Source organism: Zalophus californianus, chromosome 9, assembly GCF_009762305.2.
Source record: "Zalophus californianus isolate mZalCal1 chromosome 9, mZalCal1.pri.v2, whole genome shotgun sequence".
In the NCBI taxonomy this organism is placed as follows: Eukaryota; Metazoa; Chordata; class Mammalia; order Carnivora; family Otariidae; genus Zalophus; species Zalophus californianus.
In genome coordinates, this window is record NC_045603.1 from 51,797,840 (window position 1) to 51,823,732 (window position 25,893).

Sequence of the window (25,893 nt, forward strand, 5' to 3'; positions counted from 1 at the left end):
CATGAGTAATGGAAAGAAGGCAGCAAAATCTCATCACTTTGGGAGGGAGGGCTGGAGAAGAGGGCAAGAAACACCTCGCCACCTCTTGTTCTTTGGGAGAGAAACAAGGGCTGATAATGAAACAAACCCATGTGTACAAGGAGGCTCCAATTCCCGACCTTCTCCTAAAAAGGGCAAGCAGAAGTTAAGAGAGTAAAAGCAGAATCCTGCCCTGTCCATATCAAACAGAGGGTCTGGAATTGAATAACTCTTACTGTTGAATGAATGAAGAAATCAGTAAAGCCTCCTCAAAGTTAAGATTCTCCATGTGAAATAGCTGTGGGGGGCTTCAGAGGCCCGGGGTGGAGGTGGGGGGGTGTTGACTAACACAGGTATTCACTGGGTTATTCTCCGATTTCCCACTCACTGATGAAATGTGAGAACCAAAATTTTAATTTGGGTACAAGCAAGGACATTGGGAGGACATTTCCCAGAGTGTGCTTACAAATATGGTTTGGAACTTCCTAAGTGATATACCAACGATGTGTAATGATTTGGATGTGTTCATCACAGATGCGCCATATATTCTCCTTAGAATGAGAACACATTTAGTATAATGGCTTGAGGAAACATTTAGTATAATGGTACAGAATAAGGGTTTAGAATACAGACAACAGAAAGATAATAGCTAAAAATTACCTAGGACTTCTTAAGTCCAGACACTGGGCTAAGTGGCTTTTCATGGATGACTCATGAATCCTCCCCTCTATACAATTATCTGAAATAGGTTACTATATCTACTTTACAGATGCAGAAACTAAGGCCTAAAAGGTTTACAAATACTCCCAAGTCCACATAGATACTAAGAGTGACAAAGCCAAGATTCATAACCCAAAATATCTGATTTCAGAGCCGAAAAGATGAACCACTATGTTATTCTGACCAACAGGATTCATTTACAGTTCGAAAGGCCTAAATCTGAAATAATCAATATATGAATAATTGGGTATTGTTGTTTTTTAAAACACTTTTCACCATTTATACCTGCTGAAAACTATAACTAGTTCTGATGTGATTAAAATTTAAGTTTTAGGGCGCCTGGGTGGCTCAGTTGGTTAAGCGACTGTCTTCAGCTCAGGTCATGATCCTGGAGTCCTAGGACTGAGTCTTGCATCAGGCTCTCCCTCTGACCCTCCCCCTTCTCATGCTCTCTCTCTCTCTCTCATTCTCTCTCTCTCAAATAAGTAAAAAAAAAAATCTTTAAAAAAATTTTAAGTTTTAAAGCTATTCCCTACACATATGCATGGTATTAAATATTTTTATAAGTGTCTTCCTGACTATTATGTCCATTTGGGCACAAAAACATTCCTAGAATTACCTGCTCCAGACTCTTTGACAGAACAGTTTGGGTAAAAGGATTTTCTACGGCTGGCTAGACTGAATACAATACAGCTATGTAAGAGGCTGAACCTGTCACGCACCCAGCGTCTATCTGGATCTCCACACAGACATGGGGATATTTTTAAAAAATGAGGAAGTCTCAAAATCCTCACCCAAGAAAGACAAGCATTGTGCTAAAGACTCCAAAATAGTTCTAAAGGTCACTTCAGACTAGCTCTGATCATTTCTTTCCTTTAAAATATGCTTCTGGAACCATCATAATGGAAGAAGAGCTGGACTGAAGAGAAAGGTTTGGTCATCAAAAAAGGCAAAAAAAAAAAAGGGCAGAAAAGACTAGTCTTGCTTTTTAATCTAAAGGGACCTAGAGTTCTCCTGACTCAATAGATATGGATTTAGCTTCCTGTTCTTTTAGATGACAAATGTGTCCTAGTGGGCTGATCTGGCTTCTTAATAAGCTCAAATCTCTCCCTTTTGCCCTCTGCCTCTTGTACTTTCTTTTTCCAGGAATAATATATGGAAAAGCGGGGTGTGTAGTGTGCTGGGTTTGCTTGAGAAAGGTAGTATTTGACACCTGTAATTGTAATGACTGTTAACTCTCCAGCTGGTCAGCAATGATTAGAAGACTGTTCACCCCACTAAATGCCAAAGCAACCAGGAGTCCCCTATAAACAGCATTCCAAGAATTATAATTCTTTTGAGTCCCAGAAAATCTGGAAGGAAGAGAACTTCTACGTAGCAAACAAGCAGGCATGGTGTGTGTGTGTGGTGTGTGTGTGTGTGTGTGTGTGTGTGCGTACACACTTGCGTGTTTACTGTACATTCCCCAAGACTCTTTCTTCAAGAGCCAAGAACTTATTCCCCCAACAATTGGGAAACTGGCTGCTGCCTGCTGAAACTCACAGCTGATCCCTCTTAGAGATTTACCCTTGGGAACCACCCTCCACCAAAAGGAGCTGCTTCACCCTAAGATTACTTAGCCCCTCCCCAAGGGTAGCTCAAATCCAATGGCTGCAAAACAAAGGCGAGGCCTCCTTGTCTGGATATGACACAACTCCAAAGGACCATCCTAGCTCCAGAGCTGCCTGAGGTTCAGCTTCTCCCCCTCTGCCCCATTCTGCCTTACCCACTCCCTTCAAGAGTGGACAGCACTCTCTTGAAGCTCTTGAATTGTTTCCCAGGATCGCAAAGCAAGTAAGCAGAAGAGCTGGCATTCAAATTCAAATCTCTTTGACTCAGCCCCAGGTTTCTACCAACTTTATCAAGCCCTGGACTTTGATTTACAAAATACACATCCTTACATCTTAGCAAGACATACAAAGCCCCTTTCTGTAACAATCATCCTTCCTACCCTCACATCCCATCACTCAACTCCCATGTGACCCTGGCCCAGTGACATCAAACTCTTTCCTGAACACATCGTATTACTGCTCTCCCTGGAACACTTGTCTTTGTCTGCTCGATGACCACTTCCTTCTCCTACAGGTCTCACTCCAAGTACTCCCTCTTCTGTGAAGAATTTCCTGACCCCCCAGGAAGATAGTAGATCCTTCAGCTTTGAGCTCCCACAGGGGGTTGTGTTTCCCTTAGCCTGGTAACTGTTAATTACCATAATGAGTTCCATGCAAGCAGGGACGTGTCTTTTAACTCTGCTTCCTCAGGCATTTTGAAGATGTTCTGTTGAATAGATAAATAAATGAATTCGACTGCAGTGTTGGCTGAGACGCCCTGGCTGAACGGATGGCAGCCTTCCCATGACTAGAAGCAGCACACAGTGTCATCCAAATTTGGATAGAATGTGACTTTCTTGAGCACGAGGACTGGTTTTTGTCCTCTATGTAGCCTTTCCAAGACCTAACACCATCTCCTGCTCATAGAAGATGCTCAAAAAGCCCCAGTGAACTAAATGAGGCTTTGGCTAAAAGGGCTGACATCTGAGAAAATAACTTTCATGGCTCCATAAACTATTTTTCAAATTTCTATTTTTTAAGGTACATTGGGCCTTTCTCTACCTGTTCTCTCTCTCTTTTTTAAAGATTTTATTTATTTATTTGACAGAGAGAGACACAGCAAGAGAGGGAACACAAGCAGGGGGAGTGGGAGAGGGAGAAGCAGGCTTCCCGCTGAGCAGGGAGCCCGATGCGGGGCTCGATCCCAAGACCCTGGGATCATGACCTGAGCCGAAGGCAGACGCTTAGCGACTGCGCCACCCAGGTGCCCCTCTACCTGTTCTTTTTTTAATAGGTTCTTCAAAAATTTTTTTTCAAGTTCCTCCTTTGTTTGAAACATTTATTTATTTGTTTATTTTTCCTATTTCACAGAGCAAAAGAGGACCTGGAGTTTGCTAAATGCCATTTCTGGGTCAGAAACAGAACCTAGAGTGGACACATCAAACACGGCTATGAGGTTTTCCAGCTGGCCTGCTTGACACCACATCTTTGTTTTCAAGGGCCCCTTTGAAACATAAATATGTCCTTAAACTACAAGGTGGGGTTTTTTTCCCCCCACTTTCTGAAACCAATGCTTACTTACAGAATAGAGTATAGATATTGGAATAGGTACCACACAACACTAGCACAGAGTGAGGAGAGGTGGGGAGAACCCTTGTCCTAGAAACACAAACACTGAAAGCAAGTCTTACTGGGTGAGTAGCTGCATTCCCCACACAGGATATGGTCCAATTCTGTGACTGTTCTCAACAACAATGAAATTACTGAGAGCTGGCTGAGAGTAGTAACAATGATAAGAAGGCTTAAAAGCCCAGCTCCTATTTTGTAAATGGATTTGGGAAGGACGAAGCTCCCTGGCATGTTAAGAGCCTGAATTTTCTGTGCCCTGTGGGATTTTCTTCGTGTCATCCTCTTACCACCACCACTGCCAGTCTGTTGAGAGCAAAGAAAAAAACCATGATAACATTTTCCCAAGAGAGCAGCACATCTGGTTATTCTGTCCTTCACAAGTGTCTGATCATGTGTGAGCCAAACCACCAAATCTAAGGCTTTTCCCCTCTGGTTTGATTTTTCCTAACTGCAGGCAATGTGTTCCTAAGGTCGGAGGGGCAATCCGCAGGTACATCTCATTTCACAATTTTGCTCACATTGTTCAGGTCGCAGATTCAGCGATTTACAACTCTATATGTATGCCTGCGCAGGTTAAACTTTTTATTCTGTGTCTTTAAAAGATTCCTTCTTTTAGCTAAAACTCGTGGAGTACAATTAAGGAACGAAGGCACCAATCCCTTCTCAGTTGTGCTAATGGTTAAGGGGGGTTATGGGAAAGCACACAGCAGCAGCAGCAGGATTGAAATGGAAAGTACCTTTTTAAACATCCTGGTCGAATCCTCACTTATCTGCATGAACCGCATAATCACATTGTTCAGATAGATGTCACTCAAAGTTGCATGGTCTTTGCTCTCTCTTCTCACTTGGTTCAGAAGCAGATACCAGCAGTTCACTGGAGACAACAAGTTTTGGTCTTTCCTGAGAGGTGAAGAAAAACAGAATTACCATCAATTTCAAAACTGCCCCAACCAGCTGAGGGAAGTCACCAAGGCCCACAAGGAGCCACAACAGTTGGGTATTGTTGTTCTTCTTCCTACTCCAGGCATTGCTCAGAGCTCCTCAACAGCCAATAGAACAGTCTTCCACGCCGGGATGGCGGAAAGCTTGGAAGGAAAAACTTGGACCAAGAATACCAGTCAAAACCCACACTCCTGACAAGGGCCATGGAACCCTAATATACACAGTCATCAGGCAGGCTTTCAGCTTTAAACACTCCATTGTGAAGAAAGTAATTTATATTTACATAAAAATCTACTGACTACTTTCTCACAGACTGTGGTTCGCCACTGCACACAGAGTCTGCTTTGAGTGTCCAGTCTGCTGCTGGAAAAGAGATTTGGCTGGGTATGCTTTCCATGGAACATACATTTGAGGATTATTTATTAATCCCCTGATATATAAACTCCAGCTTCCCAAAAAGTGTTCCTGGGAATCACAACTTTACAACGTTGTCGGAAGGCTCATGAACAGAACCAAGAAGTTTACTGGCTTATGACTTGTCATTAAACTGTTTTACATTTGTAACTACACTTTGTTTTATTCTAATACTTTCATTTTACTTTTTTAAGTAGGCTCCACACCCAACATGGGGCTTGAACTCACAACCTCAAGATCAAGAGGTGCATGCAGCCAGGCGCTCCTACTTGTTTTATTCTAGATAATAAAGCTAAAAGTGAATATAAACAACAAAAGACGACTTGTAAAAAATCTTAAAGAAAACCTCCAAATAAAACTAGTAACCACCTGGGACGTTACTGCTTCAAAAAAAAAAAAAAAAAGAAGAAAAGAAAAAGTACAATGCTTTCTGTTTTTTAGTCTAACTGGAAAATGATGAAAAGGCACCAGAAGGCTTATCCTAACTCAGGGACACAGGAGCCATGTGTATCAGACATGTTACCCTACTATTCACAATCATTTATGACTCTGAATATTAATTAAGTTAGAAAAGAAATCATTAAGTCAGCTCTTTCTGCCTGTAAGTTCCTCAGATTCAGGATCTGACACGGAATCAAGTCAAGATGCTCTGTAGAAGAAAGAAGAAGTAGAGGACGGAAGTGGAAGCAGGAACAGGCGCGGGGGGGCAGTCCTCTTCCAGGGTCCTAGCCTCCTGGCAAACTAGAATTACAGCCCCAACCTAGAGAACCTCCTTTTTTTTCTCAAAGCCATCAAGCAAGGGGCACTGGTTCTATGGCAGACAATAGCCCTTCTACTGACATTCTCTATCCAGTCAGCCCAAGAGATAAAGATCACCTTATTGTATTGACTTTTATGTATGTCCTTTATGCTGAAAGGATACGCTCCCAAGAATACATTCTTTCAGAACATTTCCTACTGTGACAACATTTCCTATGTTTTCATATCCTGAGTACCCTCCCCATGGTAAGCATTAAATAAATGTTATTTCACTCACTGGATAAACACATATTATTGCCTTAATAAGTGATATCAATACCAACAACAATAATAGCATCAGCTATCAGGCACTGAGCACCTACTCTAAAATCTTTATTTTTATTTTTTTATTTATTAGAGAGCGAGAGAGAAACAGCATGAGAGGGGAGAGGGTCAGAGGGAGAAGCAGGCTCCCCGCTGAGCCGGGAGCCTGATGTGGGACTCGATCCCAGGACTCCGGGATCATGACCTGAGCTGAAGGCAGTCGCTCAACCAACTGAGCCACCCAGGCGCCCACTGAGCACCTACTCTAAGAAATACTACACAAGAGCACAGAATATGGATCTATACTGTCCAAGTTCAAATTCCAGAACTACACTTACTAGCCATGTGATCTTGGCCAAATTACCTAAACTTCTCTCTGCCTCTGTAACTTCATTTGGAGAATGGGTAAAATAACAGTATTTATAAGATTCTTATGAGGATTATTTCAGTTAATATATGTATATTTTAATGCTTACTATAATGCCTTAGATCCATAACGAGTGCTCTACAAAGTTAGCTATTTTTATTTAGCGGCTGGTCTAAAGATTTTACATACAGTAACTCTACGTAATCCTTACCACTAAAATTTAAGGCAGAAATTCTTTGTATCCCCTCTATCAGTGAGAGAAGTGAAGCTTAGCGAGGCATGCTGATTTGCTGATTTGCTGTTGAGACCAAAGCTAGTATCAGAGTCTTTGAGCCGAGGAAGGCTGATATAGGCCTTGGTCTTCTGTCAGTGTCAACTTTAAGCTAAGGACTTTCTACATAATGAGCAACCCAAAGCTGAGTACCGTGCCCAAGACTTAACATTTGTTTGGTGCAGAGGAGAAGAAACACTGAGTGCATAACCCATGCCGGCTATCAATCACATCAAGGACTTCATCATGTTTCTCATTTAATGGTCATAAAATCTCATTTTATTTTTTATTTTTTTTAAAGATTTTATTTATTTATTTGACACAGAGAGAGACAGCGAGAGAGGGAACACAAGCAGGGGGAGTGGGAGAGGGAGAAGCAGGCTTCCCGCGGAGCAGGGAGCCCGATGCGGGGCTCGATCCCAGGACCCTGGGAACACGACCTGAGCTGAAGGCAGACGCTGAAAGACTGAGCCACCCAGGTGCCCCGTAAAATCTCATTTTAAAAGTTAGGAAAACAAGGCTCAGAAAGGGTAAGCAACTTGACCAAAACCACGCAGCAAAGCCAGTATTCAAACCAGGTCTGGCTCTTTCATAAAGTCTGTCCTTGATTTTCTTCCTACTCTTGATTTGTCCTTTCTGTAGACTTATTATCCATCTTACCTTCATTCCCATATTCAATAAACTTACCCAAGTCAAAGAAAATTCCAAACGGTTTACCTTTTGACAAAACACGTCAACAAACTGGGATAAAGAAAAGGGGGCAGCTGAAGCCCTAAGGGATCAGACCAAGGTACATGGCCCCATACCAGTTTTCAGTTCACAATCGATTACCAAGTGCACAGAAGACATTCAAAAATACTTACTGAATGGATGAATGGGCTGTCTTCGTATTTGTAATCACTTTAAAAAGGGACAGTTATTATAATACAGTACTGGCTCTAGTCTCCTTTCCAGCTCTAGGCTCTGTCAGGTACACTGGACATCTGTCCACCCTGGGAACCATCACTAAGATTTATTTCTATGCTGGACCAACACAAGAAGTTAGCCATGAAAAAGCATTCCCTATTTAGAATTGTTCTGCATTTGCTTCTGCAAAAGTAACCTGGGGATACTGCCCACCCTACTTTTTAGGTAGGATATAAAAGAAAACAGTAAAGCCAATGGTGAAGACAAAGACAGGCTTCTCTGCAACCCCCTCCAGTCTGCAGCTCAGCCTGAGCAGACAGGCCTCCTTGTTGTTACAAGGGGGTAGGTGGTTTTCTGTTTTACCAATGCACTGAGATAGCAGTTATGCTGGTCCCGATTTTAGGCTGGGGTGCAGTGCAACAGGGTTGGTGGTAGGAAGTCTTCAGTCCCACCTCTCTACCTTGCACAGGCCTCACCTTCTGCCCCACATGGGACTAAAGGGAAGGTATAAATGTCCACTTGAGTTTTCAGTTCCCTCTTCCTTTTTTGGCCCCTGGAAATTTCCTTTACTTTCCTATGAGTTCAGTTACACATTTAAAATGATGTCTATTATATTTTTATCAGCATTTCTGAGAGTTTTATAGCAGAAATACTTTTCAGATTACCTAGTCTACTACATTTCCAGAAAAGACTGTGTTGCCTTTTAAATATCTCCTAGACAAGTCTATTTCTTTCTCCCTGCAGTATTGCTAGTTCATGCCATTACTGTGAGAACCCCCTATATGGTCCTTCCTCCCTCCACTATAGCTCCTTCTAGTCCACAGTCCTATCTATAGTTTTTGTCATCATTTTAAAATGCAGGTCTATGGGGTGCCTAGGGGGCTCAGTCAGTGAAGCATCTGCCTTCAGCTCAGGTCATGATTGCAGGGTCCTTGGATCGTGCCCCGCATTGGGGTCCTTGCTCAGTGGGGAGCCTGCTTCTCCCTCTCCCTCTGCCTGCTGCCCCCCACTTCTGCTCTGTCAAATAAATAAATAAAATCTTCAAAATAAAATAAAATAAAACAAAACACAGGTCTGAGCTGGTCATTCTTCTAATTAAAACTCTCCAAAGGCTTCTCATGTCCTCAGGACAAAGTCCAAACTGTGGAGTGTGATCTACAGGCCTCCTAGATCTGGCACAATTTACACCTGGAGCCACAATGCTCACCGCCTCACTACTCCCACCCAACTGCTTCTGTTCTGCAAAACTGCCTTATACCCCTTTCCTTCTACTCCCTGATGCAGGATGTTCCCCTTGCCTGGAACATCCTGCTATGGGCCCCTCAGCTTGCCAACTAGTCCTTCATGTCTTCACTTACGTTATCACTTCCTCCAGAACCTTTCTCGGACCATCCCTTCCCCACCTCCACTATAAAATGGATTTCCATTGGGTCTGTCTGTGGCATCCTGCACTTATCCTGTCACAGTACTTGTATTCTCCATTAAAGTTGCCTGCCTACTTGTCTCTGTCTCTAGGATCTAGATTACAAAGTAAATTTCATTATCAGAAAATCTGTATTTTTTTAAACAAAGGAAGTACACTTAATTCAAAGGTGTTTTTTTTTTTTTAATTAATTCAAGGTTTAACTGCACTTGGTCATAAGCATTTTACTAAAGCTCCTTGTTTTAAGTCAGTCTCAACTGGAGTGACCACAAACATGATTGGGGGGTAGGGAGCTAAACATGCTCCCTACTGCTTATTTTCATATAAAATCACTACAGAAATCCTGAGGTCTTTGCTTGAAGAAGCAGCCATTTTAAAATGTGCCCACTGAAATATCTACCTGTAGAGACCAACTCCCACTTTTCTGTAATCAGTAATTTTATGAACACACACCATTTCTTATTTATAAAGTTATCCACAAATATACATTTATTGGAAAGAAAAAATGTCAAGAGAACACTTTTAAAATGTGATACATTGATACTCATAAATTATAAATGCAGAGTTGCTTTTACCTGTGGGGATATGCTAATCAACAGCTTCTCAGACAAAGATGCAAAATTCTAAAACCAAGAAGGGTGGTAAGAAGGCAGGCTATCACCTTGGAAAGATGAATTTGAGTCAAGTGTCTCTTACTTGTACTGCTGGTGATCCTTAGTGCTTCTTGTTTTTGCCATGAACCTTTCCGCTAACTTCTCTAGGTTCCGAGAATATTCCGTCTCAATTTCAGCTTTTTTCCGGAAGAAATCCTGCAGGTCCTGGAGAAGTTGAACTCTCATCTCTGTTTGCTGTTCCAGGCATTTTTGCTGTTCTACCAGCTGAGCTCGAATTTCTAAGGAAAGAAGAGAATCCATTTGACGATTTTGTGAAAGTTAGTGCTGGTATGTGCAAGATAAAGACAATGAATCCTATTATACATTTAGCTCTGTATTGGACCTTTATGAAATTGCTAGGTCTAGATTGGTTCTTTATATAATCTGCTGACCTTTTAAAAGAATGAGACAAGTCCCAGGAAAGAATGTCAGAAATTAGAACAGAAACATGGGTTACATTTGCAATGCCACAAGCATGGATGGAGTCATGAGGGCAAAAAATGAAAGCCTTTAAGATAACAATTCATAACATGTGACGTGTTTGGGGTGCTGTGTACATTGTAATTTTTTCAACAGCATTTTACCTCAACTATCCCTTTTGAGTTTGAATAGCAAGGATGCGAGCATCATTTCTTCCAGACTTCTGAACCACCGCGTATTTGCCAGTTGGCACAGACAGACACTGACATCTGGTAATTTGTATTTAGTGCATAAATTTCTAGTTTGTAAAACACGTAGCTTCTGGGTTTATAGGGATGCCGTGCCTAAAAATAATTTCTTTCTCTATCCAAATAATCCATTCATCAATGGAGTCCTCGGATTCCACTTTATTATTCTATTCACAACATCAAAGGCTCTTCACCTGGCCTTCACTTCTTACACATTGTTCAAACTAACAGCTTTATTGACACATGTAATCCTGAAAAGAATCCTTTGATGATTTTAACACATTAGGAAGGTGATGGTTAGTCTTTTACTGATTTAGGAAAAACAAAAGCAAGGGCATGCCACGCAAAACTATCTGTAAATGACTATAACAACAAAACCTGTGTGTTTCGGAAAATACGATAGATACAGCAATAACTACTGACTTATTCTTGTCAGTAGTTAGACCCAGGGCTAACCTCCAGACAAGAATACTCATACTGGAAAACTTTATTTCATCTTTCCCAGACTCACTGTGTATTCCCTTAAAGTGAGGGCTGAATCTAATTGAGTAAATAGAAATCAATGTCCAGGGGCGCCTGGCTGTCCCAGTCAGTGGAGCGTGCAACTCTTGATCTCAGGGTTGTGAGTTCGAACCCCGTGTGAGTATAGAGATTACTTAAAAATAAAATCTTAAAAAAAAAAAAAGAGAGAAATCAATGTCCAAATAACATTGAACATTTCCTCAATTCCTTTCTATTATTCTTCAACAGAGAAAGACCAAGCTCACAATATATATGCATACATTTGGCCATGTTTAATCAAGCTCATTAAAAGCAGGTGATCAAGTTCTCAATGGGGAGTCCGGAAACTTGTTCAATTTAATAATGGATAACAATAATCAAACACTATTCTACACCCTATTGAAGTAGGTAGGAGTATTAGCCTCATTTTACAAAGAAGGAACTGAGGTTTAAGGAGATTAAATACTTTATCCTGCCAAAAAAAGACACAGTAACTATGAAACGAGGCCCTCAATAAAGTCATGTCCCAGGCAACACTGCTTTGGGGAACCCTGGGAAAGGGTAGGAAACATTTCTCAAGTGTCCTTTCCTTGGTTTCTCCACCTCTAGATTGGGGGACCCTATTATTAATCTCATACAAGTGTGGTGATCACCAGAGTGAAAACATTATTACAGGCTTTTAACTACCATGAACAGCATCTGGTTTTTAGTCAATCAAAGTAAGGGTTTTTCAATACAGTATTATAATCACCATGTCTGCCAAACTCTTTCCCCCACAAATACAGAACTATTTTTGTTTCATGAAGAAAAAAGAAATCAAGGGTGGGGGTATTTCTCATTCAGGAATCTCAGTAAGTCTTTTAAGATTTAGTAATTTTAGCACATCTTGCTCTGCTGAGAGAAAATAAATCAATCGTCTTAGGCTGTCAATTAGGATTTTTTTTTGTTTTAAGCTGCATTAGTGCCAAATAAGAAATAAAAGTGGCCGAGAGTACAGATCTCAAGAGATCTACACAAAAATTCTGTGGGCTTCTTTCTTCAGGCTCATTCTTAGATTTCCTCTTGCTTCCTTCAGTGTTTAAAATCAAGAGCTAGGGAATTTTGAGAAGGAGGACTGTATCTAAACAATTAAAAATCTCATCTTTTTTGCAGGCAACAACTGTTACTTCATATTATCTGTAATTTTCCCATCAAAACAGGACACTAGCAGCATTTTCAAGAAGGAAAATGTGAAGGGACAGAATCTAGGGTATTGTGAGAAAATAAAACATGCTCCACAAACTGAAGGAGAATTCGTTTGATTACCCCTTTAATTTAGACAAGTTGGGGACAAATGAGGAAAGGATCACAAAAAAAGAACACAAGGAAAAAAAATATCAAGATAAAAGTACTACCATAATACATGTCTTCTTAGGAAGAGAAAACCTCTGGGTTCTTTATACTACACCAGAGCCACAAGGCAGCACAATGTCAGAGTAACTCACTTCATTGCACATCTGGTAAGGCTTTATTAATATGACCTCACTTGATGTGATCTAACAGTAAATGGCACTGATAAGTTGAAAAGATTTTTAAATACATGAGTAAAATAAATAGTCATAGCAATTCTGGTCCACTGCTCAGAACAGATCAAAGAAGCCAGTGATGTACTGCGCCCCACACCAGATCAGTTCTTCCAATGGACCACAGGGTGCTACAGGACATAGCACCACTGTCATCCCAGGTATCAAAGAATCATGAGGGCTGGACCTGGTGAAAGCAGCACATTAAGTAGTGATTTCAAGAAAAAGTGTGAGTCTTATTTCTGTAGAAGAGATTACAACTTCCCACCCACCTTCTTTAAACACACTCTTTCAGGATTCTATTAGCTTTTGTGTGTTAGTATTGATCTGGATCTTTTTTTTTTTTTTTTTTTGAGACTCAAGCTTCATTTTAATTTACCTAACCAAGCCATTATTGAGCTCCTATTTTGTGTTAGGCAGGAGTTAACGAAGATTTATAATATACAACTCCTTCTGGTAGGAAATATAAATCCTAAGTTGATAGTATCAATACATCAGTGCTATAATGAAGAAATGTACCAGGAAGCTATGGAAAGAGGAGCAGACAGTGGTAGACTGTGGAAGAGCCTGGAAGACATAATGCCCTGAAGAATAACTATGTTATAAGATATACAGCTATAACCACCAAGAAAGTGGAAAGACAACACATAGATTGGGAGAAATATTTGCAAATTATGTATCTAATAAGGAACTTGGGTCTAGCATATATAAAGAACTCTTACAACCCAATAATAAAAAGACAAATAATCCAATTTTTTAAATGGGCAAAGAATCAAAATAGACATTTTCTCCCCAAAAGATCTACAGATGGCTAATAGCAGATGAAATGTGGCTCAACATCATTAGCCATCAGGAAGAAGCAAATCAAAAGCAAATGAGACACCTCTTCACACCTGCTTGGAAGGTTATAATAAAAAAGATAATAACAAGAGTTGGCGAGGAAGTGGAGAAACTGGAACCCTCGTTTGCTGCTGGTGGGAATGCAAAATGGCACAGCTACTCTGGAAAACAATCTGGCAGTTCTTCGAAAGGTTAAACATAGAGTTAACACAGATTTAGCAAGTCCACTCCTACCTAGGTACATACCCAAGAAAAATGAGAACACAAAAATTTATATACAAATGTTTACAGCAGCATCATTTGTAATAGCTGAAAAGTAGAACCCACATGTCCATCATTGTTGAACAGATAAGCAAAATGTGGTCTAGCCATAAAACGGAATGAAGTACTGATTTGTGCTACAACATGGATGAACCTTGAAAATATAACCTTAGTGAATGAAACCAGTCATGAAGGGAAACTGATTACACTATGAGATGTCTGGAAGAGACTAATCCATAGAAAGCAGACGAGTTGTTACTAGGGCTAGAGGAGTTGGGGGAAGTGGGAGGCGATTGCTAAGGGGTGTGGGTTTCTTTATGGGATGATGAAAATGTTCTAGAAGTGACTGTGGCGATGGTTACAAACCTGTGAACACACTAAAAAACAGTGAATTGTACACTTTCAGGGGGGTGAGTTAAATGGTCTGTGACTTACAGCTCTTATATAAAAAAAGATATACTGCTGTATCACAATTCCATGAAATTTGGGTTGTGGAGACATTTCTAAGAATGATGATAATAATAATAAAAAATAACTCTTCATATTTTCATACCTAGTACTTCTTAGTAATCAAATTGGACAACATAAATTAAATTGATGGCTTCGGCGTGCCTGGGTGGCTCAGTCGTTAAGTGTCTGCCTTCGGCTCAGGTCATGATCCTGAGATCCTGGGATCGAGCCCCGCATCGGGCTCCCTGCTCGGTGGGAAATCTGCTTCTCCCTCTCCCACTCCCCCTGCTTGTGTTCCCTCTCTCGCTCTCTGTCAGATAAATAAATAAAATCTTTAAAAAATAAAAAAACAAAACGATGTCTTCATGATGGCTCTTGCTTCAGTATTTTTACTTCACCCTGAATTTGTAAGCCAGAGTAGAAATTTACTAGCAGGTGAGCATCACTGGTGTGTTAATTGTTACAATTTCTAATGGTATAGAAAAGATTTACCTAATAGAACATTAGGAGGGACTTATTACCATGACTCCCAAACAACTGCATAAAACAGCACAATCTCTTTTGGCAGAAAAATGCCATCTCTGAGGAGGCTGTAAGCAGTCATTATTTAAATCTAGGTCAGGACCTACTAAATAATAATAATGGCCATTTTAACAGGGCTAAAATTTGCTGCTTTTTAAAAAAGGACTTATTTCATTTCTGATCAACCAGAGTGCCACCACAGAAGGAATCAACATTAACAATCCAACAATACACAAAAAGTGTGCTTTCAAACTACTCAATAAATTTGTTAAACAAAATAGAAACAGTTCTTCTAAGCTATAAAAATCTGACAATACTAAATAAAACAGAATTGCTTTGGAAAGGAGGAAATGGAGACATCTCTTCTTATTGCTGATAAAGAAAGGGAAGTCCTAATCCTTGAAATAAATTTGTGTGAGACCACAGAATGATGCATATTTCATGGAAAGATTGAGTCCATGAGACTGGGTTGCTTCTCTAATATGTTACTAAATGACGAGGACTAGTGCATAAAATTGATAGACTGGGTGTGACACTCATGATTGTCCAGCAGATAGAAAGGCAACAACATTTCTAAGTCATCACAAACCATCTCAATTATTTCATAATCTTGGTTGGTCAGATTTTTCCTTATGATAATTAAAAAAGTATACATTCTGTTAGAATTTATCAGTACCTTTACCAAATGGAGATAAGGTATTTTCCCAAATGACAGGTGAGAGCCAATTGAATGTCTCAGAGAAGAACCCAGTGATGCTCTAACTGGTTCTGTCAATTATTCACATGCTTACTGTTCACGTGAATAGAACACTAAAGAGTACGAATCTTCCAGCTGCTGATTAGCTAGCTAACTACCAGGTGCAAACTTTGGTGAAATGTGTTTAGGCTAGAAGTTTGGAGCAAAAAAAAAAGTCCACAAAAGTAAGCAAAGACCATTTCACTAGAAATCCAAATCCAAGATTTATGCTTCTCTTACACTTTGCACAGAAATTAGGTGACATCAATATGGACCCAGACTGGAGTTACAGTGCTATCTATTACAAATTATCGGAGGGGTGCCTGCGTGGCTCAGTAGGTTAAGTGTCCCACTCTTGATTTTGGCTCAGGTCACAATCTGAGGGTCTTGGGATCGAGCCCCACCTGGGGCTCTGTGCTCAGTGGGGAGTCAGCTTGAGATTCTCTCTCTCTCTCTCCCTCTCCCTCTGCCCCTTCCCCCCACTTGCGCATGTTCTTTCTCTCTCAAATAAATCTTTTTTTTTTTTTTTAATCATGGGACGTGGGGCAAGTGACTTAACCTCTCAAATTTCACCTTGTGAAATAGTCCCACCTCACAAGACTGGTGAGGATTAAATGAGTAGAAATGAAAAGCATGCCGCAATCTGCAAACCACCATGAAAAAGGTAAAGATGCTGTTACTACTAGCATCTGCAGGCTTTCATTGCAAAGATATTCACTATTTCCTTGTGCCAGGCTCCTTACTATGGGATAAAGAACAGGCTGAAAGTCATGAGCCTGATCCTCAGTGAGAAGACAGACAATGCAAACAGTGAAAGTCACTGACCTTCAGGACCTTAAGGTACGAAAGTTAAAGAGCAATGGGGGTGTGCGGAAGAAGTTTCCATGGTTGGGCAAAGGAAGGGGTAAGTACTGAGGAGGTGATCCTGAGGCTGACCTGGCAGTTTGTTGATACACACAGGGGGAAGGGTACTCTGGGCTAAAGGATTAGCATACTCACCTGCAGGAGGAGGGAGAGAAGAAGGAGAGTTATACCACGGGCTTCTGTGCTGCTGCAACCCAACCCTGGACCGCTAGGGGGTCTGGTTATGGGCCTAGGGCAGCCCCAAGCAGAACACTAAGGAGTACGATTTTATATCTTAGCTCAGTTTCCCAAACTGGTGTGATGATAAAAACCACCTGGGGTGCTTATTAAAAATACCTGTGTCCAATCCCCTTGGCTGGCTATTTTTATCTTGTTGGTCTGGCAGGACCTGGAATGGAGGATTTTAATTAAGTACCCAGGTGAATCTTTTCATTGGGCAACTTCAGGAAACACGAGTGAAGAAATGAACAATTCTGAATAAGGAAGATATATAAACAGACTTGCATTCCAGAAAATCACACAAATAACTAAATGAAATGCTAAGCATCCTACACCTCATGAAATAAGAGTTTCTTCTGTAAACTCTATGGTTACCTGTTTGAATTATGAATTACTAGGCAAAACAAACCAACAATAAAACCCTCACAAGAGTGAATGGTATCCATGTTCTTCCCTACCTACGCCCATTATTTTAATTAGTTATGAATCACTCATTTCTGTCATCTGGTGTGGAACTAATGAGTATTTCCATTTAATTTGTTATCAGAAAGCAGAAGCTGATTTTCAACCACATTGTGGAGAAACCTTTACATCTGTGCTGTCCAATATGGAGCCATTAGTCACACTGAGCGCTTCCAATGTGGCTAGTCCAGACTGAGACATGCCGTCAGGGCAAAAATACACTCAAGATTTCAGAATCTTAGTATGAAGAAGAAAGGATGTAAAGTGTCTCACTGATAACTGTTAATGCTGACATTTAAAAAATGTAGGCACTGGGAAAAAATTCTAGACATTGGGTTATAGAAAAGACATTATTAAAATTAGCTTCACCTGTTCATCTGCTTCTCTTCACTTTTTAAAATGACTATTAAAAAAATCTAAAATTAGAAACGTGGCTCATCTATATGACAAAGCTCCTCTAGGATATGAGTACATTAGCAACTAAGTTTCTCATAGGTGGAATCTGCAGTGCGAGTTCTCACCAGAAAAGGTTTTTGAAGAATTAGCAGGCTTGATCAGAAGACAGAACTTAAGCATAATGCATATACCGGATAGAATACAGAGTAGCAAGACACAGTTGCAGTTAGAAGTGTGACCTTGGAGGAGTAACTATTTCTTTGGAATCCTCAACTGCAGAATGGTTACTAATTATAGATGCCATATTCCCCCTTCCAAAGACAATGAAAGGTTTTAACGGGGAATGAAGACTTTCTCATCTTGTAAAGCACTGTTTTGGCTGATTATCATAAAATGTGTAATGAAAAAGGAAGAAAAACATCCTAGATTTGATAATATTGACTACAGAGGCTAAAGGACTTTCAGAAAAGAAAAGATCATGGGCCAATGGGGGTTATTATCATCAATGACAGCTTCAGAGGGCATTGGCCCTGAACGGCCTTTAAAGATATGCAGGATTTGGAAGGCTGTGCAAATTTGGGGAATGGAAATGTAGTTCCTTAAAGTAAAAATGATATTTTTGACACTCTAGCCCAGAAGAGTTAGGTTCTAAGGAAGGAAGCTTCGGGTGGCTGGACCAAATGTAACCTTCCAGGTTACTGCCTCATGGAAAATATAACTCCCTAGTCTTTCTACTTCTAAATTATGAGACCACCAACAATTTAAGCAAACTAAATAGCATAGACATATATGAAATCAGGTTGCTTCCATTCTAAGCTGAAAACCACGATCTCATCCTAGAACTCTTAGAGATGGTCAGCATATTTTCGGGGGAGTAGAATTATGACAAAACCTTTTGGAATAAAACAAGGTAACTGTCCTCTCAGTACAGTTAATCCTCATTGTTTTGGATATAAAAGTAAAGTCAATTTCACAACATTTCTGACACTTAAAGAGAGGTTGTTTCCACTTTTCTACTTTTTCATTACAACATCTTCATTTGAAAGGACATTAACCTCAGTATTATTTTAGAATAAAAGCTTAGTACAAAAGCATCAGTTTTCATAGCTTTTGAAAGCCAAATATTATATTTTGGCCTAGATAACATTTTCAGGTGAAGTATGGAAAACAAATCTGCACCTTTTTTTTCCCCCAATGAAAGCTAGCTAGCCAGGATAAAAGGCAATAACTTAAGGGGATCAATTATTGCAGTTTAATACACTGCAGGAAAGGCCAGTTTAAGGAAGTACAGATCTGAATGATTCACTATCATGTCTGTATTTGGAATGCACAAGAGGTAAGATTTCATTAACTTCCCCATAATTAAGCAAGAACATTTCAGACGGTATTAGTAGATTGATTTTTACTACCAGAAAAAGACCATGCGTGAAAATCACTGATCCGTAGAGAGTACAAGGATTTACATTTTGGAATGGCTTGTGTTGCTGACCTTTCAAAGGTTCAAGGCATTCTCTAAATGTTGACTTTCTTTCCGGATATAATTCAACATGAAGTCTCATGGAATAAATAGAAAAGCTTGCACATTTTTTTGGAATAAGTTTTAAGAATGAAAAACTTTTAAAGTAGTTTAAATGTTTTGTACTGAGTTACTTGCAAATTGAGGTTCCCCCCCCTTTTTAAAGATTTTTAAGTAATTTCTACACCCAACATTGGGCTCGAACTCACAATCACGAGATTCAAGAGTCACATGCTTTACTGATGGAGCCAGTCAGGCGCCCCAAATTGAGCCTTTTTCAAATAAAGGCTCTTCTCCTTATTGCAGTAATTGCAATTTTAAAGTGTACAGTTTAGCCTCCCAAGCAATTTACCATTAACATGGTAAACACCAAGAGAATATTTATTGAGTTCCCACTATGTTCCAGATTCTGTGAGAGATGCTTGATATAGCTTAGCTCATTTAATTTTTACAGCAATCACATTATGTAGTGCCTCCATTAAATAGATGAGGATATCAAAGTAGAGAGAGGTTATTTTGTCCAAAGTCATACAATTATTAAGTACTAAAGCTTGGATTTCCATTCAGGTTTGTCTGATTCCAAAGCTCATGATACAAAATTATAATGTTCAACAATTACACATAGTGTATAATTATACAAAGCAAGCCCAAGTGATCCAGGCTGGCCTTCTAGATAATTTGTTAGAATGTATATAGATACTGTATGTAACTTAATGTATCAAATAAAATTTAACTGCCAAGTATCTAACTAGCATCCTTTAGAAGCAATGATTACATTTCTATTATTTACGTAATAGTAAAGCCAAAAGAATCTCCTTCTCCCCTGAAAAATTCAAATATTTTATAAAAACTGTTTAAGTGATTAATACTAATTCCATAGTATTTCCTGAATGTTGTGGCTTTATGGGAAATTGTGTATTTAGGTCAACTGTTGCTGTTTTAAACTGTAAATTGTTATCAATTGCTAATGTTAAAATTACTGTAAAGCTTTGAACTACAGATTATAAATCCCTGAACGCAAATATCATGTCTTTAAATTTCCATAGAACACATAATAGATACTCAATAACTCTCTCTGATGAATGTTTGCTTTAGTAAAGATAAGTTGTCAGAAGGCTTAGTTATGTGCACATGGACTCAGGACCCAAATTTTGCTAATTCATAAAATGGTTTTTCCATTCCCCTCTCCCCAAGGCCATTGCCCCATCACCATCTCTTCTTTCTTTGCTCCATGTGGTCCCTCTGGCAGCCAGCCTGACAAGGTTTCCCCCATTAACGACGCCCTATTTGGTCAACATTGGAAAAAGACTCCAGTTAAATCCATTGACTATCATGTTTTACACATCTCTCAATTAAAGGTATTTTGTATGTCTACTTCTACCATAGAGGATACCTTCATCTAGGAAAATGACAAAGGAAACACTAATCATTTCACTTAATTTTCTTTAAGTCTCTACTACAGACTGATTGGATTGCTATTGGCGACTTTATATCTTACGTTGATTTCACTACAGTTCAGTAAGTGAGAGCTCCAATAACCTCTGGCTCCAAGGAACTGGAACTGTGACTCAGGAGGTGACACAAGGAAACCAGAAAGTGGTCAAGTACTTGTGCTTCCTCAACATTCAGTTTACATTTACTAACAGTCAGTTTTTGATCATAGAATAAATGCCTTTCAAGATTTAGGCTACAAAATCCTTAAAATAGATGCCATTAGAATACACACACACACACACACACACACGTATATTAATATGTATATCTTCCAAGATTTTTCAGGCCTAAGCAAAGACTGAACAGCAAACAGCTTGTTAAAACCAGCTTGTAAAAAACAAGGGCGCCTGGGTGGCTCAGTCGGTTGAGTGTCCGACTCTTGATTTCAGCTCAAGTCTGATCTCAGGGTTGTGAGATTGAGCCCTGCAATGGGCTGTGCACTCAGTGGGGAGTCTGCTTGAGATTCTCTCTCCTCCCTCTGTGTGCACTCTCTCTCTCTCAAATAAAAAATAAATAAATCTTTAAAATGTAAGAAACATTAATTCTCTTCATTACTGTATCTCTTCAAAATACCAAATAAAATATTCAATTTGATAGACAACCTACAGATTGAAAATTAATTTTTACTTTATCCTCAGATATGAGCCAAACTCTGTAATAAAATAGTATTTCTAGTCCCACATAAACATCCAACTTTTACCCACATAATCTGCAAAAATTGAATTCAACAATATTCTCTCAAAATGTCCACTTAACAAGTGAACAGTGAGAAAAGAAATGCTTTTGCTACTCATCCAACAAACATTTACTGAGCACCATCCAGGTGCTGAGCTCTGGGAAAACAAAGATAAACCAACCGCGTTGTGCCCCAGGGCCTCTCAGGCTAGCTCCTAGTCTACAGACATGAAAACAAATAACTGTTATTTTTACAATGATCTTCATTTACAGTGCAATGCAGTAAGTCCTATAATGGAAGCATGTGCTGTGAGAACACAGGAAGGAACAACAAATTGCCCAGGTAAACCAGAGTTAGCAGATAAGTAGGAAAGTGCCAAGTTGGCGGCGGGTATGGGAAGGGTATTATGTGCAAAAGTAGTAGTGTGTGCAAAGGCCCAGGCACAGGACTATCTAGTTCAGGGCATTACATGGATGGCAGTTTGTTCCATCCAACTGATAAGCAGGGGCTTATCAATTATTAGGAGGATTTAAAAGTAAATACTCTAGGGGCACTAGGGTGGCTAAGTCAGTTAAGTGTCCAACTCTTGATTTCATCTCAGGTCATTATCTTGGGGTTGTGGGATCGAGCCCCATGTTGGGCTCCACACTTGTGGGGAGTCTGCTGGAGATTCTCTCTCTCCCTTTGCCCCTTCCCACCATGCTTGTGCATGTGCTCTCTCTCTAAAACAAGTAAATCTTAAAAACATAAAATAAAAGTAAATCCTTTAAAATGGTAAGGGATGCTATTTTTATTCAGTTCCTCATTCACTTATTGGGAAAGTTTCAATTTATTTAGTAAGTGAAAAACAAATGCATATTCTTCATATTTAGAAAAGATAGCTGTAGAACTATGTTCTAACTGATGAAATTATCAGAAAATGACATTTCCTGCCAAATCCTTGACAAGAGATTTTTAAAAATTATTTTATGCTAATTTAGACAAGGGAGAACAGTGTTAACTATATTCAGTAGAATACTGAGGATATGGAATGGAAGGATTTATAAGTACCATACATGATCAGAGTTGCCTTCTATTTCACTTTAATTAGATTTAAGTTTTAAATTAAAGTAGCTTAAAATGACAAATTATTTAAAATACTTATCTTCTACCTTTCTTATCTCGTTTGGGGTCCATTCATCTTATAATTTACTTTGAACAGGTATACTTCTTAAAAGATATTGTTATCATTTAATCTTCACAACAAAAAGCAGTTCAGAAATACTAAGGTAAAAATGCTAGCATTTCCTAATCTTATACCTCTCGTTATGCTCTTTATAAGATCTCAAATACTCTCTAAGCTTTCTGGTCTCTGCCAGGTCCACTCTCTCACAGAGCTGCTCTTATCTGGAAGAGATTCATTTTTAAATAGGATCAATGTGTGAACAGCCCAGCGTGTTGTTGTGAAACACTGTCCTTCCTCCAGTACCAGGGAGCTTCTCTCCACCTCTCCTCCAGTTATGCGTCCATGATGTAGACATTGCCTTTTACTTGAAACTTTCCTCCCCAGGTCTCTGCCCAAACTGTGTACTTCCTCTGTTAAATTTTGCTCTGTTAAACAGCACTCTGTGGTAGGAGCACTGACAATAGTGACTTGATCTTCGGCCCTCCATCTGGTACATGTTTGCTGGATGACCTTCCTTGGAAGTGCGTGTTCCATGACCCCTGTAGATTACTTCACATACTTGAGAAATGCCCACCAATGCCAGGATAGGGGAGGCATGTTTTGGCCTCCCATGTCTCTGTTAGAGACAACAAAGTCTTTCCCCTTCCTGATGCACAGGTAGGGCCACAAGACCTAATCACAGATTAGCTGTCAATTAGGTGCATGCAAACCCTTCAAGATGCATGTGAAGGAACCCTCTGATCTCACTACTATGCCCCACATGACTCCTTTCTTGCTCTACAAAATCTGTGGACTAAGGTCTGGACATTGCAGGAAAATAACTGTGTGGCTGGATCGCTGTCCGCCCAATCCTCCATTAGTAAGTTACCCTGAATAAAACTCTGTGTAAACTATGTGCAGTGGCCTGCTTTGTCTTCTGATCTCTAAGTGCTTTCTCAGTTTGTGGGATATTCTACTGTCCCGCCTCCACTTTCTTACACCTGTGTCTTATGTAAGAGGCAGGAGTCACAAAAAGACAAAAATGAAAGACAATGAACTGATAGGTTGAGGGAAAAGAGGGAAGGTGGGAACAAGAAAAGATAAAGGGAAACAGCTTAAAAAGAAAAGAATTGAGGGGAGGGAGAGAAGTAAGAGAGGGAAAATGAGGGGTATATGAGGAAAGGGGGCAGGTGAAGAAAATGAAATAAATGTAAAGTAACTGACTAAGGTCTTCAGGATGTCACTGACCCAGTCTTGGGCACCGGAGGGACTGAGAGTGCTTTAATCTACTAGGCTTGTCCTTAGGCTCCTAGCCTTTTCAAGAGTACATTTTGCTTTTAACAATTTTCGGATATCCGGCTTCAGTCTTAGACCAGCATGAGAGTAAAATTTCAAGGTCAAGCATAACTTCTTTTTCTTATTAGAACCAAAGCGTAGGTTGTTCAGAATCATAAGATCTTCCCCCTATTAAGCCTTTAGAAACCTAGGTGAAATAAAAATTGATCATGAATGTGTAACTTCACGTTTAATGGAACTTCAAGTTCAATGGCTAAGCATGGGACTCAACCAGGCTCAATTTTTCACAGGACCCTGATTCGAATGTAGTTCTGAGACCAAACAGTAGAAATTCTTTGTATTCATTCTATTTTCATGATTAATTTTTGCAGCTCCTGGAGCATTTTTAATTATCTTGGCACCCCAGGGTAGAGTGGAAAGGCCATTAAAAACAGGTAGAATTGTTCAGAATTCTTGCACCATCTTCCTTCTATGTAAAAAATGAGACCAATTCATTAAAACCAAAAGCTTTCCACATTGACCCAGAGAGCACAATGTTTTTTTTTCCCCTTTTAAGTTTAGATGTTTCTGGTTGAGAACCCACACTACTCACAGGCACAGCTGATGTCCTCTTGGTTGCCGGCATTCAGAAAGCTGTCTAAATGGATGGCATTAAGCCTTCTGCCACTCCACTGGATCCTTCCCCAGTGCAGGTGCCAAGTAACCCTGAGTTTAGGCAAGCAACAGTCCTCTGGGCACTTCAGTCCCCGTCTCCTAGACCAGGGCTCTCCTGAATGCTGGCAGTACAGCACAGGATGAATGCATTTCTTCTTCTTCACTCTGGTTATAGGGTTGGCTGGCTGGGATCATCCCAAAGGCAGAACACTCTGCCCAAATCCAGTGAAACGCTTTACATTGTTTAGCGTTCAACCTCCTGAGGCTGAAATAAATAAAAGCTACTTATAGTCTTAAGATCTGCATGTGAGCATTATATACAGAGCCAGGGTCAAAAACTCAAATGCCCTCAGAAGCCAGATAATAAATGAGTGAAATGGACAGGGTATAAAACAACAAGAGAAGGTAATGACTGTGCTTAGCGGGAGTGCGTGCCTCATCTACCACTGAGCTCCAGGGAGCACTTACTACATAGGAAGCTTGATGCAGGTAAGCCAAATCTGATTTTGTTTTTTGAGAGAAGCCTGAAATTTGGATTCGGGGACAAAATTTCCAAATTTTTAAATATCAGCAACTAATTATATTAAAACAGAGTACATAGGCCAAACAAAACCCATCTCTGTGCCAGATTTTGCCTCTAGACTACCATTATGTGTTCTCTGAAAGAGAGAAATTCTAAGCTTTTTGGACAAAATCACACCTTCTTCAATTGTCATAAATGTAACAAGAAAATCAAAATCGAGATTAATGATAATTTGACGGGACCTCAGAAATGAGGCAGCAATGTAAATGGTGTATGGAAAACCAATCAAAACAAGGAGACATTTAGTTAGTAATATTATTTCCCAGCTTTTAAGTGAATTTATTTGTAACCTGGATGACAATGGCTTGACTTACTCTAAAACTCACACTAGTTTTCTTGGAACTGAAAATACTAGAACAGTTTCTCCTTCCCACCATTCTCTCCTGGAGCTCAGCCTAAATCTGGAAGATGATCTGAAGTCCAATCTCATTGGAACTCTTTCTCAAGAACTGTTCGTGCTGACTCAAGAAATCTGAGAAAAGCACTTCTCCCAGTGCTGGTACAAATCCCATTAACCATCACTGCTATCAAAGGCTTTACTGAATAATGTGTTCCAATTTACTTTCTGTATCTCTCTTCTTTGGACACATGTTAGAGAAATAGAAGAATTACAGAATTTCAAATTTACAATAAGCCTTAGAAATCATTTGGCCCTATCTGCTGTCTAGTGAGCAAATTCTCCCAAGTCCATGCCTCCCAAGAGCAGCCTGTACTACCTACCATCTGGCAACTCCAACCCTTAGAGAAGTCTCCTTGAACTAAAACAAGAACTCATCCATTGGTCTGACAAAAGTGTATCAAAATGCCAATGATATGACTCATACTAGTTGCTTTTATATAAAGATGAATAAGCTGGGACATCCCTCTCCCTCTACAAAGAATTCACAGAAATACTTTTAAAATTAAATTTCAAACTTCCAAAAGGGTACTTTGCATGAGTAAGTGCCCTCAAGAGACAAAACAAAGCCAACCAATCAAAAAGTCTAAGATGTAAGACAATTCATGAGAAGTGAAAACAGAAATACATAAAAGAAAGAAAAGGTTTAATAGTAGGG

At 39.7% G+C, this 25,893-nt stretch overlaps 1 protein-coding gene across 1 annotated transcript in view; it reads right to left on the minus strand.

Annotated features, from left to right (window-relative positions):
- SRGAP1 (SLIT-ROBO Rho GTPase activating protein 1) overlaps positions 1-25,893 on the minus strand; it is a 265,860-nt gene that overhangs the window by 125,270 nt on the left and 114,697 nt on the right. Inside the window, 2 exon segments of the mRNA XM_027593051.2 lie at positions 4,694-4,856; positions 10,038-10,233. Coding sequence (XP_027448852.2) covers positions 4,694-4,856; positions 10,038-10,233 — 359 coding nt within the window.